We start from the raw sequence: 14,350 nt of genomic DNA on the forward strand, positions 1-14,350 counted from the left end.
ATTTTAAGGCTTGGCTTTTGTCAGATTTCTTCATATTGTCAAATGTTTGTTGTACTGGCTTTTTGGTAGTGGGTAGCACTTTTTTTTGGCTGTGACTTTTGTCTGATAATCTTTATAAATTTAGGCATTGCGAAACTTCAGATCTCTCTTATGTTCTGCCGCCCCCTCATTTCATCTTGCATTTGCAGCTTCTTTTCATGATGAAGAAACTCCCACACTCCTGACTTCTTATCTTCTCTCTAGCAGCATTAGCTCTAGTAATTTGCACATCTGCTACTTTACTGTACATCACAGAAGCGAGTGTGGCGCGGTTCAAGCAGCAGAAATGATACATAATTTATCAATTCAAAGATATCGGCCTAATTCAGTATCGATTATATTAAAAACGGTCAATATGGTTGTCAATATTATTTATTGCTGTGCTTATATTACTATAATTAAAAGAATTGTTGCCACACATACCAGAAATATGCTTATCACTTTATCAATAATCCAATCAATAACTAATTTCATTCTTGAATATTAAATTCTTGTCCAGCCAGGGTGTATCTCAGTTAAACTGCTTTTCTGACCAAAAAGCCAGGGCATGAGAAGTGCTTTGTAGAACTTCTTAATATAATAGAAAAGATGTGTTGACAAAAAGGGTGTCAGCATTATTTAAGAAATTGGTTCTTTTTAAAGAGGAATCCGCAAAAGAGTTTGTTGTTTGTCTGTGTCCAGGTTCTGTAGGTGCGACAAATATGAACGAGCACAGTTCTCGCTCTCATGCCATCTTCACCATCACTATTGAGTGCAGTGAGAAAGGTGTAGATGGAAATCAACATGTGCGAATGGGCAAGCTACATCTGGTCGACCTTGCGGTAAGCTGACCATGTCATGTGGTTGAATATTGTTTACATGGACACCAATAATGCAATTTTAATAATAATAATTAATTTTATTTGTAAATGGCACTTTTCTGGACACCCAAGGTCGCCTTACAACAAGCATCAACAGCCATAACAGAAAAAATTAAAACTATTAATAAAACGTTGCCTAACAAGAGTTTAAGGAGTAGCTGGTCCAAACACATCATAAGTATAAAAAAAAACATGATAAATAGTCAAAAGAAAGCCTGCTTAAATAGATAGGTCTTGAGACGAGATTTAAAAGTGTAAAGACTATCACTGATCCTTAGATCCACGGGAAGCGAGTTCCATAGTCAAAGAGTCACGGAGCTAAAAGATCTGGCACCCATTGTGCTTAATTGAGTGCGAGGTGACACCAGGAAGAAAGAGTTGGCTGATCTAAGAGTGCAAGAAGGGGTATAAATGTGGAGAAGTTCGGTGAATATATTGAGGAGCAAGATTATAAAGTGCCTTGAAAGTGAGAAATAGTAAATTTTAATACGATTAAGACAATACTCTAATTAAAGTCATAATTAAACTAAACAGAAATGGAATTAAGACATGTGGAGTATGCTTATTTTAGTTGCATTATAGAAGTGCAGTACAGACATGTTAATACCTTAATCAAACTATTGCCTTCATGTGGGATTTTTGCCGCATTTTCCAACTAGATATTCTAAACACACAAAGCTGTTTGACACTATTCTCTGCACCTACCGAGTCAGTGAAGGACCACAGACTCCTGCATCGTGAAATGCTAAGTTTTTTTTTTCCTATACAGCATGCAGTATCAAATTCCATCAAAACAACACTCTTCCAGCACTTCACTCTCATCCAATATCTCAGTTTGCCTCAGGGGAGATGCATAAAATGTTCCTGAAGTGAAAGTGCCAAACTCAGTTAAAGTCAACGCGGTCCAGCGCAGCCTGGCTGTTCAGACTTACAATGACACAAGGAGTCATGGTCTGTTAATGACAGCAGTAAATAACTGTTTGAAATGTACAACTGTTTGTAAATTTTAAATTAACATTTTTTTTTTTATATCTTTTTTTATTCACAAACTGTACAGCTTTTGTCACCGCAATGTATCTTTAAGGGTTTCTGGAAGAATATTTCCTGAGCCTCTTGGTATGGAAAGTCAGAAATGTCTGGCCCATTTATTGAGACATTTATTAAACATGTGTCTAAATTTAGATGTGAACATGTCATGGCCAGAAGCAGCTTTACAAAAAATAATTCATCCATTCATTTTACTTCAGCTTAGTGCCTTATTTATCAGGGGTCACCAAAGCAGAATGAACCGCCACAGAAACATTGAACATTGAAACATTGCAAATAATGAAAATAAGTTAAAATGCACATCTATAAATCTAATACTTGTTTACTAAAAGGAAACAGGCCTATAAACTGTTTCTTATGAGTTTATAACAAGAAGTTATATTATTACATATTTATGTTAAAAGAGTTTTATCTAATAATTCCAGCCAGCTTTTAGTGAATTTGTAATATTGTCAAAAAACAGAACTTTCAGTTGTTATATGAAAAAAAAAAAGGCCTAAATACATGCAGGACCATTCCAATATTTTGCTCTTCTCCAACTATTGACTGCAGATCTCTCAGAGAGAGAGAGAGAGAGAGAAAGAGAGGGGGGGATTTGCACTCGCAATATCTTTACTGCTCTTTTCATTTAACCTATCAAATGTAATGTTAAGACCATCACTGTGCCTCTTGCGATCTGTTCACTTGCTCATTCTCTCTCGTCACCATGATTACCGGGTATTTTAATTGATTTTGGGGATCATGGAGCCGGTATGATTTTGCGTAAGACGCACAGAGCTTCCGGCAGAGGTCATACCTAGACACTAGATAGAGGAGATAGATCGGGCGCATCACAGCATGGGATGTACGCGACGTATCTGAAGAGCGGGGAGGGATGCGGGATGTATTTGAGGACCGGGCCGGAGACGTGCGATTTCCAGGAGATAATCATTCATTTGCGGGCATCCGGGAGTCTCTATGCATTTGTGGGAGACTTCCGGAGCTTTCTAGACTTGGGATGTCTGCATCTGTATATATTTTAGCTGCAGTAACACGAACGCAAAACAGAAATGACATGCTGTTGTGTAAATAAGATAGTACATACAGCTATTTAGCTTGTTTAATAAAAAAAGTTGTGCTCTTGCGCTATATAGACAATACAATTAATGTGACTTCAAAGGGGGTATGTACAGCCGTTGGGAGGGCGGGGCACCCACTATAAATAATGGTAGGGGAAACACTGATTCTATTACTGGTGTCCATGTAAACGTAGTCTGTGATTCAGTTTCTGTTTCAGCTTTAACTCTTTGCAATGGTCTTTTGCTCAGGGATCTGAACGACAGGGAAAAACTGGTGCTACTGGTCAACGTCTTAAAGAGGCCACAAAAATCAACCTGTCCCTCTCCACCCTGGGAAATGTCATCTCTGCACTAGTGGATGGGAAAAGCACCCATGTGCCCTACAGGAACTCCAAACTCACTCGACTGTTACAGGACTCTCTAGGAGGAAACTCTAAAACCATGATGGTAGGAGTTTCTGATTGCCTGTTTATTTACTGAACTTAATTTGATCTGAAGTTCTGTACCAATAATCATTTCTGTTTCGATGCAGTGTGCAAACATCGGCCCAGCAGATTACAACTACGATGAGACCATCAGCACTCTCCGTTACGCCAACCGTGCCAAAAACATCAAGAATAAGGCCAGAATTAACGAGGACCCCAAGGATGCACTTTTGCGTCAATTTCAGAAAGAAATCGAAGAGCTCAAAAAGAAACTTGAAGAAGGTATGGCACAATGTCATGTCTTTGTCAGAATTGTTCTCAAGGGTGTGAGTCACTGGCTCTGGACTAAACCTGCTGGAGTTTGGGTACAGAGCCAGATTTAGGCATGTTCGGTTTGGAGAAATCCCCAGAGATGCAGTACTGTGCTTGATTTTGCTCAGGTGAGGAGATCTCGGGCTCTGATGGCAGCGGATCAGATGATATGGATGAAGATGATGTTGGAGATGGAGGAGAGAGGCGCAGGAAACGAAGAGGTATAAATCGTCTGTTTTCATTTCATGACAGGTCAGCATTAGTCAAGTTCTCTGAGAAACATGAGGCAGCATGTGGTTATTATTTTACCACAAGCATTGCTTTTAATGTCATCTTTATTGTCTGCTGATAACATATCAGAGGGTTGTGTAATCTATGAGCTCTTTAAATAATGATTTTTTAAAACACTTTTTTTTTTTTTTTTACAAACCCTCATATAAATAATGTAATAGAATATATAATAGAATAACAAGTTTATTCCAAAAGCTTTTTTTATGTATGCTATAAACCTTTTTGTGCATTGCACACTGCCTGACATCATTCTGGTTAAAATTTCTGGCTATCAGTAAAGGAAGAACCATGTGGCTTTGGTTTGTTGTTGTTTAGACCACCAGATCAAACCGATTCAGTTTCATTGTGCGTCATATGCACATATAGGTAATGCCTGGCAGTGACTACAGTATGTCTCACTGTCTAAAAATACAAATTAACGAGTTTGGTTCAATCATCTATCATTTTTTTCCCTCTTATCTTATTACAAACCCATACAACATTTGTTAACCTTTACAACATGAATGAAGATAATTTGCAATCAATTTTAAGAGTTTACATTCCAACCTTGAAAGTTTATCCGTTTTAAATCCTGATGATACAAAATTTGCATAAAGAAATCAAGTAAATTTAAATGCAATGATTGTTTTAATCCTTCTCAAAAGATATGATTGAATAAAGCACCTATTATTCCACGTTTTACAAGATGTAAAATAAGTCTCAGATGTCTCTAGTGTTTGTATGTGAAGTCTCAGCCTCAAAATACTACACAAATACTCTTTATAACACTATGAAATTGACAATTTTAGGCTATGATCTATATTGTGCGGTTTTGGTGACTGTCACTTTAATTTTAAATGAGATTGTGCTCTCAGCACTCTTCAAAATGATCTTCAGCAGGTTTGTTGCTAAAACTACAGTGCTAATGGCAGACGGCTGCTTCTTACTCAGGGCTGTTTAAGCTAATGAGAAAGAGATGTAACTAATGGGCGGGTCTTTCCCCCTCTGATGACATGCACAAAGGGAGAATGTCAATCAAAGTGTTTCTGCATAATAGTTCCCTTTTAATCGTGTGTTTACACCAAAAGCAGCGAGAGCGTCAAAGTAGCCGGAAGTCATTCATTTTCAATGGTAGCCAGCATTGATAAGTGGCGAGCAGCAGCGCATCGCGTGTTCGCTGGTGTGGGTGTCGAGGAGAGTGAACCAAGTGAACTTCATAGTAATGAGCTATGACGTGGTTCAGCGGGAACCAGTTGAAATGTAGATGTCCACCACTTGAGAGGAGTCCAGAGAACACATTCATTGTGAACTTTGGTTCTGACCACTGTTGTTCCCAAAGGTTTGATTATTGCGGTCGCTGGAATTCCAATAATTTACTATGTTTTCTTACAGGGAAATATATTAAATAAAGTTACTGGCGAGTTACTGATGTGCATTAATGTTATTTTTTTCTTGGAATCTTATGCTAACTATAACAATGGTACAAAATAGTAGATTCAGAATATTTTAGATATCGACTCATATTGAATAAGTGGAGCAAAGCCACACTACATGCAACAACTTGATCTTTTATAGTTAAATTAATTTCATCGACAACATTTTCACGCTTGAAAGCATGTTTATCCAGGAATTTAACTGATTTGCTGCAACGGCCCCTTTAAACATTACAAATTGTGACGCTCTCGCTGACACAGCAGAAATGCAGACAGCATTGTTGCCAGGCTGCCAGAGTGAACTTTGACACTCTCACTGCCTTCGGTAAGAATGCACAGTCAGTCTCTCCAAACACTTGAATTGAAATAAACAGGAATGTCAGGATTTAGTTCTGCTCCAAAAAATGAAGTACTATAGCAGCATAAGCTTTATGAGTTTGTGCCAGACCTGATGATGATTTTCTCAGCATCATTGTTGGTCTGACCTTTTGCCTTCCGAAAATGGAGATATCTATCGGCCTCTTTCTTTGTGCCTTCGTCTGCATTTCTGCCTCTGATAATTGTGGTGTGGTTTTTGGTGGGGGGTCTTTCAGCATTTCTCTCTTTCTCTCTTGCAGACAGTGACAGCAGTAGTTCAGACTCTGCCTGTTGTTTAGCTCAGCAATTTGAGGAGAAATTCCACACTAGTGAGTGGGAGCAGGACATAAACCCTACCGCCACTTATGCTCCCTTATTCACTTTTCCCAAATCCACAATCCCTTTAGCACCCTTCACATGCAAGCATATATTTTGGGAAGGAATAAGCAGAAGTGTCTCTCAAGCTGACCAAGGCTATTAGATGCTTCTATTAAACACAGTAAAACAGTAATGTTTTGAAATATAATGTATAGTATTACTGTTGTCAGTTTTAATATATTTACAAGATATTCGTTTAATAGCATAGCAGCATTTTCCATTTCCAATTACTTTCACATTCATTTTTGCATTACATGTCTTTTTGCACAATGCTTACTATTAATATTATTAGTGAGGGATTCTCATTTCGGTTAATGTTGCCAACCAACAACCTCCGCTCGTTAACCGAATATTAACAGTTAACTGGTCAGAATAATTTTAAACTAATATAAAAAAAATTATGTGTCAATATTGTGACTGACACAATAAATATCATTTTAAAATACTGCTTTGTTTTAAAATGTGAACATATTAACAACAGAACAATAACAGAACATCTTCATGTACCTGCAGTGTTTCCAGCAGCAAAGAAAAAAGAAGAAACTAATTAAAAAGAATACAAAAAATATTCCTGTCCTGATATTTTTCACTTAAATGACAAATTTAGATTACAAAATGAAAACACTGACTGAATCCTTTTTAAGAACCAGCATAGGCTGTTTTCTCCCATCATATGTTATTTTTTTTTCTTTCAAATAAAAATGTCAGGCTACCTCAAATCCATTGCTCCACGGAAAATAGGCCTATGGATTTAATTAATGCACTGCTCAAATTCTTATATTACAAGCCTCTGTCAAAGTTCTTTATAGAAGTCATTAAATATTAAAGATTATGTCTTGAGCATCTGATTTTACCTTAGATTTTGTGTGCTTTTATTTCCTCTCATACTCGCGGTTTATGTGTGCGCACTGCGTGTGATGAAAGGCAATGTCGACACCACACTGCCTTTTTTTGACAAGAATGTCACTAGGAACAACTGAACCAGCTACATATTTGAGTGTTGCTGTCAATGTTGTTATAATTTTAATATTTAATAATATTGTGATATTCAAGATTTGTAAAGTAATACAGCTCTGGATAACTAGCAACCACTAGTCTCCACATTTAAATGTTCTCCGTAGTATATATAACACAACAATTTAGTTGTTTACATATGATATTGCATTCATTTGCATACATGTTTTATAAGCTGTAAAATAAAAGCCTCAGTTTGGTGCGGCCAATCACACCTAACTAGGGTTGGGAGTTGTACGAAGTACAATGTCTAATGTCTAATTATCAATTTATGAATAATTAATTAATTCATAATGATTTAATTATTTGTAGCTTTCCATTAGAGCTACCTGACCCGCATGGTATTTGTTTTACCCATAACCAATTTAGAAATAAAGAAAGATAAGTTGAAATGACCAACTGTCAATCACTATTTCTGTAGGACTCTGGCATGAATAGGCAGAGTTATCTGTGTCATTTTAATGGCGTCGACAAACTTGGTTTTGGTTAAGAAAAGAACCAATAGTATCTGAGGTTTTCGCTAAAATAAAGTACAAACGTGAAATGGAAAGACTGAAGCAGTGTACTGACACTGTGACGCTGTCTACCTGAAAGATTCAAAAGACCAAAGAGTTGTTAGATAAAGACAAGATTAATTAAATATCATGTTTTACAACTATAGTGAGACGCAATCCAGCTGTCCAACGTGCACTACTCTCTGAAGTTTTGTGCTTAAGACTGCTGTAGCTCAGATGGGCGTGTACGCTGCAGCGCATTACTGCGTGTGTGTGGTCACGTGACATGCATTTTCAGCTGTGTAGTGTGGACACGCAAGTGTGGACGTGAATCATTTTCATTCTGAAATGCTATTTTTAAATGTAATGACGTTATAACGTAAGACGTGTTGGTGTAAATGGGGCCTAAATGTGCGTTTTTCGTGAGCGGGTTGCTGCGACTGGGGCCAGGTGGAGGATTGCGATGCCAGCTCAGCATCATGATGCATCATCTATCGACCCAACCCTACACCTAATGCTCTTTTCCGTTTCAAAAACGCAAGTCGCACCACACTGCTTTTTTTCTTGACAAGACAAAAGATGCACGGTGCTTCTAAATCAGCAGCATATTGTGCGCGAGTGTTGCAGTCAATGTTGTTATAATCAAAATGTTTAATAATATTGTGATATTCATGATTTGTAAAGTAATACAGCTCTAAATATCTAGCACTTACTTGTCTCTCCTCCATCTTCAAATGTTCTACATCAGGGGTCTCAAACTCGCGGCCCGCGGGCCATTTGCGGCCCTCAGTGCAATATTTTGTGGCCCTCGCCGACCGCTGTACACTGACAGAATCAGCGGAGCAGGGAGAGAGAGCGCTCTTCGCTCCGCTGATTCTATCCGTACACAGCGGTCACTGGCATTCCCCGGAATTGTGGAGGGGCGTTGTCGCGCGCGTTCTGATCAGCTGTGTTGTCGCGCGCGTACTCAAGAGCGATGTTATCGCGCGCCTACTGAAGGGCGGGACCGAGGGTGTGTCGCGTCGCGGGGGCACTTTTGATCATTTTGGAAGGGCACTTTCTATGCAAAACTAAAAAGGGCATGTGCTCTGCACAGGTTGAGCCCTATGTGTGCACGTGCCTGCCCTGCATCTTATATATATTATAGGTAGATACAGACTGGAGTGGGGTGGGGTGTTTTATTTATACATATATATACGCCTTTTTTTTAGGTGAGGGAATGGAAGTTTTGAGTGAGTTCCCCCACTTTTTTCCCTAGGACTTCAATAAGTCAAAGTACAGGTCTAGACTTAATGATGATCATCTTCAAGCCATACTCTCAACTGCTTCCGCTCTAAAACCAAATGTGGTTCAGATTTGTGAGAAGAAGCGCTGTCAAGTCTCTGGCAGCAAGAAGTAGGCAAAAGATGCCATGTTCAGAAGAACTGTTCATAATCTTCACTCAAGGTTCTATTAATGTTCAGGACACTTCATGTTCAGAAGAAATAATTAAAACTGTTAATAATGACATTTGAGGACTTTTTTTTTTGTGAAATCCCTTATGCGGCCCAGCCTCACCCAGACTTTGCCTCCTGCGGCCCCCAGGTAAATTGAGTTTCAGACCCCTGTTCTACATTGTTGTCTTCACAACACAAACACTGCAGTTTCCTCAAGGGAAACCCTGCCTAAGACGTGCAGGGCACATAAGCAGTCATGACCATTAGTGAGACCAGTAATCGGTTTAAAACTCAATTGGTTTAAAACTTAATTGGTTATTTTGAGCATCCCTATTATTAATATTAAGATTATTATTATCTTTTAATAAGCTGTAATAAAATGTTTTTTTTTTTCGTAACAGAGATAGAAATCTTAGTAATTTCATTGCCATTATTTGTGGCTGAATAAAATTATTAATTTCTTTCCCCAAAAAACAACTCAGTTCATCAGTGGTGTTTACCTCTGTAGTAACAGTCTCAGATTGCACATCCTGTGCTTTTTACACAACAAAAATTCAGTGTAATAAAACCCCAACTGAACTTTAGTTGATCAAACTCTAATATGACACCTGCTGCTTATTTTATAATCAACCCAGCATCTAATATCGCTTAATAAATGACATGTCCCTACGGTGATTATCATAAAGCAGATGTGTAATAAGTTGAATCAGTAGGTAGCAGCAGATCGGTGACACAGCAGAGGCTGAATATAGGACAGATTCACTTTTTCCGACAGCCGACAGGAACTCTATATATGGTTTGCAGGCATCATCATCTTTCTCTGTGAAAATGCTTTTGATTACTTCATCTTTATCATCTGCCTTTCTGGTGCATCTCTCCACATCAACTGCTGTCTCATTTCATGCTGACCTAATTAAAGCCATGGTTCCGCTTTAAAAAATGCGCGCACAAAAAAACATGTAGATGATAATTGATATGTGCTTGTGTTTTCTGTCTTCTTGCTCAATCTGCTGGCCATGTGACTTCTCCGCTTTAAATTCAAGACCTAAGAGGTTGGTTTCATGATCTCCGTTACTGCCCGACCTCCCTCCAACCTCTAGAAAAGTGCTCTGTTTTACCCTGAGTTTTACTGTTCCACTAATAAGATGTTCAGATGGAACAAAATGTCTTCAGATTTAATTTGTTCACCCCAAAATGTAAGTTCTGTTATCATTTAATGACCTTCGTGTCTTTCCATCTTCGGAACAAAAATGTTCTCATCAGTCATAATTAGTCACTTTGTCATCCGCCTTTGGACACCTCGTGTGAAAAATGACTGAGCCAGCAGCAAATTTAATATTCAAGCACATCAAATAGTGAAGAAATTCTTTAGAGATGATGTCAAGTTTTATGCTGTTGTGTGGGCAGATGAAATCTACATTTTGCAACCAAAAATATGAATTTCAGGACTGCTGCAACAAATATTTGTTTGTATCTGATGTGTTGCCAGATATAGCTGACTTTTCCCAGCCCAAAAACTATCCAAAATCCTCTAAAATTCACAAACTGCCCAAAATATAAATTTTATTATTATTAATGAATATTATATATTTTATTATATTATAATTTTTTCATCAAAATTGACGTAGTTTAACTCTTATATGCTTAAAACATACAGCAACCAACACCAGCAGTCACTGAACCACAACATAACCAGATCTTATCAAAACACTGGCCCCCTCTAACCCACACACTGCACTTAATGTTAGGGTATGTTACTTTCGAAATGGTGTATAAATTTGTCCTATTTAGCATTTTAAATTCTTTTGATCTTAATTAGGTTCAGCTTTTCAATTAGACAATGGTTCTATGTTTGTTCTTGCTGTCAATTGTTAAAAAAAAATATTAATAAAAGTGCTGTAAGTTTAACTGCAGGCGCCGTGTGATGCGCGTGCACGCGAAGGGAAGTGAGATTTGTCTGGGGAGTCAGATTTTGATACAACTTTGCTTCACCTCCTCTTGCGGGTGAGCCCACAACGTTTGCGATATGCACTGGTCACTACTAACTAAATGGAGTAGGAGCACACAGTTATGCTTTGTTGAATAAGTTGCATATAAAATTCACGTTTCAAAACCGCCCAAATTTTGTCAACCCGCCAATCTGGCAACACTGTATCTGATGGAATGTTAATGCACAGATCATGCATTATTTTTTTAATAAAACCAAAATTACAGCTGTAAGAATAATTATTTGTAGTTGCACTGGTATATTTTTGGCAATAGCCAAAAATACATTGTATGGATCACAACTATAGATTTTTCTTTAATGCCATAAATTATTAGAATATTATTTCAAAATCATGTTCTTGACGATTATTTTAATACATCATCTTCTACTGTAAATTTATCGACTCCATTTTAGATGAGTAATACGATGGTAAATACTTAAATTTAAAGGCAATTGTCTCAGTACTAGATTTCTGTAAGTAAGCTTCAGTAAGTAGATTTCTTTTATCCCTCAGATACCAGATTTTCTATCTTGACTAAATATTGTCCTGTCTTTGCAAACTATATATACATTATATATGCATACTTAAATTTCAAAACAACATTCTACCTCATGCCTAGAATCACCCTGGGTCTGAATACAAACACAGTGGATGGCAGTACAGCAGGTCTCTTGCCCTGTCTATTTCAACCATTAGCCCTGCCGGTAATCTGGAAGTTTTTAAATATAGGCGAACACCAGCACAGATAAGCGATGTGACTGAATGGTAATGAACTCAACTGATAAAAGACAAAGTCCGCCATTCTTTAATTCTCATACAGCTCTTCCGACTTGCTACACAGAAACAGCTTTGCTGTATCAGCCCTGACAGCATTGTGGGGAAAACCATGCAACAAACCCCATGGATCATGGAAAAAAAAAACACATATGGGCCCTTCATGAATGGCTAAACACTGTGTGCCATGCTCGGCTGTGATCTCACAGCTTGGCTGGTCTGTCTTTGAAAAGCATGTACTATTATGAATAATTAAGAAGCTGGGTCTGCTCATAGGATCAGAAAACTCCGCTATGAATAATAATGAGGAACCGACATGTCTTTATTGGACAGGCAGATGAGCACTACGTCACCAATTTTAATCCAGCCCCAAAAATTATTTTAAATCCAGAAGATGAAATTAGCTGACAAATGCTCAGATTTATCCACAATAAAAGGTAACAGGTGCTAACGTTGTTTTAATTGATGCTCGGCACAAACAAATCTGTTAAGCAACTCAACAACGCATCAAAAAGCTAACTGATGTGCACAACAATATCTAACATGTCTTATATCTAGACCAGACAGCTGAATCACGTGCTGTCAGCCAGTGAGAGGGAAAGTGATGCATTCTTTCTGAGATTTAACCAACTACTACGAGCAATGTCTGACTGTCTTTCTGATGACTAAATTCCCACAATAGCGATATGGGCAACACATTTATGTGTGTGTTTTCTAATAATAATGATTAATATTTTAATTAAAATTATTATAATGGTAAAATAATATAGTTTATTTCAACAATATAGTGATGCTTTGTTTTTTAATTAGAGTAAAATTTTTATGGCAAAAAAAATTTTTCTAGTTGATTTGTCATTTTTGTTGTCCTTCTTATCTGTATTTCAAAATTTGTCATGCTTAGGGAGGAAGAAGGTGTCCCCTGACAAGATGGTGGAGATGCAGGCCAAGATAGAGGAGGAGCGGAAGGCACTCGAGGCCAAACTCGACATGGAGGAGGAGGAGAGGAACAAAGCTCGTGCAGAGCTTGAGAAGAGAGAGAAGGACCTTCTCAAAGCCCAGTGAGTTGTTATAATGTATAGCATCATAACACCAAAAAAACAAAACTGGTATAGGAGGTTTTAGATCCCCTTTTTCTATCAATATTGTATTTTTTCTGTTACGTATTTTAGATATTATTTATAAATTAAGGGTATTTCGAAATAACATATAATAGTTTTGTGTGCGTGTAAACAGTGAATAGAGAAAGAAACAACTGAAGACCAAATATCACTGCAATTGATTATTCATTATTATTATTATTATTATTATGTACAGTACTGAAAAAAAAAAGATTTTATATATATACATATATATATATATATATATATATATATATATATATATATATATATATATATATATATATATAAATGAAAATTTAGGAGAGGAAGTAGTTAGAGGAGCTTAAATCAAAGAATTAAATGTAACAAAACATACAGTGTAAAACTAAACTAAATATCAAAAGAAAAGCATGAAAAGAAGCATTTTCAATGTATTGAACGTCTTAACTAAACTACTATGACTAAAAAACAAAATAAACAAAACACACTCTCCTGAACCTAATGAAATAATACAAAAATGAGAGTCGTAAATGTATATCGTGCGTCTTTTCACTTCTACACCCTCTCCAAAGTATTACTCCAAAAAGTATCAGTTAACTGGACGAGTTCATGAACAAACACATTGCAATCTCAACAGATTTTACACAAGAGCATTTATCTCAACCAAACAAATTCACATTCTCTCAGACTTGTCCTCGCAGACTGTCCTCACAGAGACTCGCAAAAGTCAAAGAACGAGTAAGAGCGAGAGCAAGAGAGAAAGATCACCATTGCAGTTTGGGATGGCTTTTAGACGCTACACTGACCAGTGATTGGTGGCATGAACCACGAAACATCATCAGCATGAAATGCGCATTCTCCAATGCCGTTCGTATCTGTAACACACGTAAAACGACACAACCACATACAACAGGGTGTCCGCTTGGCTCTAAAAAGTCTTAAAATGTCCTAAATTGTAAAAACTTCATTTTAGGCCTTAAATCTTAGTCTTAAATTCACTGAAATATTGCATTGTAATTCATTTTGAACAGGTCTTAATTTTGCTTTTTCCAAGTAAAGCTACTCAATTGGGCCGACATCCATCGAATCACCAGCAATACATCTTAGTAAAACCTTAGTTTTTTTATATTTAAGTTTGATATTTTTTTATATTTAACAGCATTTCAAAACATTCCCTATTAAATTGCCAAGGAAAAGATAGCTAAAATAATTATGATTCCTCATGATAAGCCAATAGGGAAAAAATCCTTAAGTGTTTAACCCTGTAAAAGTCTAAAAATTTTATTCTTAATTGTCTAAAAGGGTCTTAATAAGTCTTAAATTTACCTTGATGATATTTGACTGCAGAAACCCTGTACAAACACT

At 37.1% G+C, this 14,350-nt stretch overlaps 1 protein-coding gene and 1 long non-coding RNA gene across 2 annotated transcripts in view; one reads left to right on the forward strand and one right to left on the reverse strand.

Moving 5' to 3' along the window:
• Window positions 1-14,350, forward strand: part of kif3a (kinesin family member 3A) — a 28,751-nt gene that overhangs the window by 7,887 nt on the left and 6,514 nt on the right. The window contains exons 6-10 of the mRNA NM_001017604.2: window positions 721-860; window positions 3,254-3,451; window positions 3,537-3,711; window positions 3,870-3,962; window positions 12,787-12,943. Of these exons, the coding sequence (NP_001017604.2) occupies window positions 721-860; window positions 3,254-3,451; window positions 3,537-3,711; window positions 3,870-3,962; window positions 12,787-12,943 (763 nt within the window). The remainder of the gene's footprint in view (window positions 1-720; window positions 861-3,253; window positions 3,452-3,536; window positions 3,712-3,869; window positions 3,963-12,786; window positions 12,944-14,350) is intronic.
• The window catches only part of LOC137487521 (uncharacterized), a 93,264-nt gene continuing 80,812 nt past the window's right edge, over window positions 1,899-14,350 (reverse strand). The window contains exon 6 of the long non-coding RNA XR_012389750.1: window positions 1,899-4,013. This is a non-coding gene — a long non-coding RNA (uncharacterized lncRNA). The remainder of the gene's footprint in view (window positions 4,014-14,350) is intronic.

This window comes from Danio rerio, chromosome 14 (assembly GCF_049306965.1).
Source record: "Danio rerio strain Tuebingen ecotype United States chromosome 14, GRCz12tu, whole genome shotgun sequence".
NCBI lineage: Eukaryota > Metazoa > Chordata > Actinopteri > Cypriniformes > Danionidae > Danio > Danio rerio.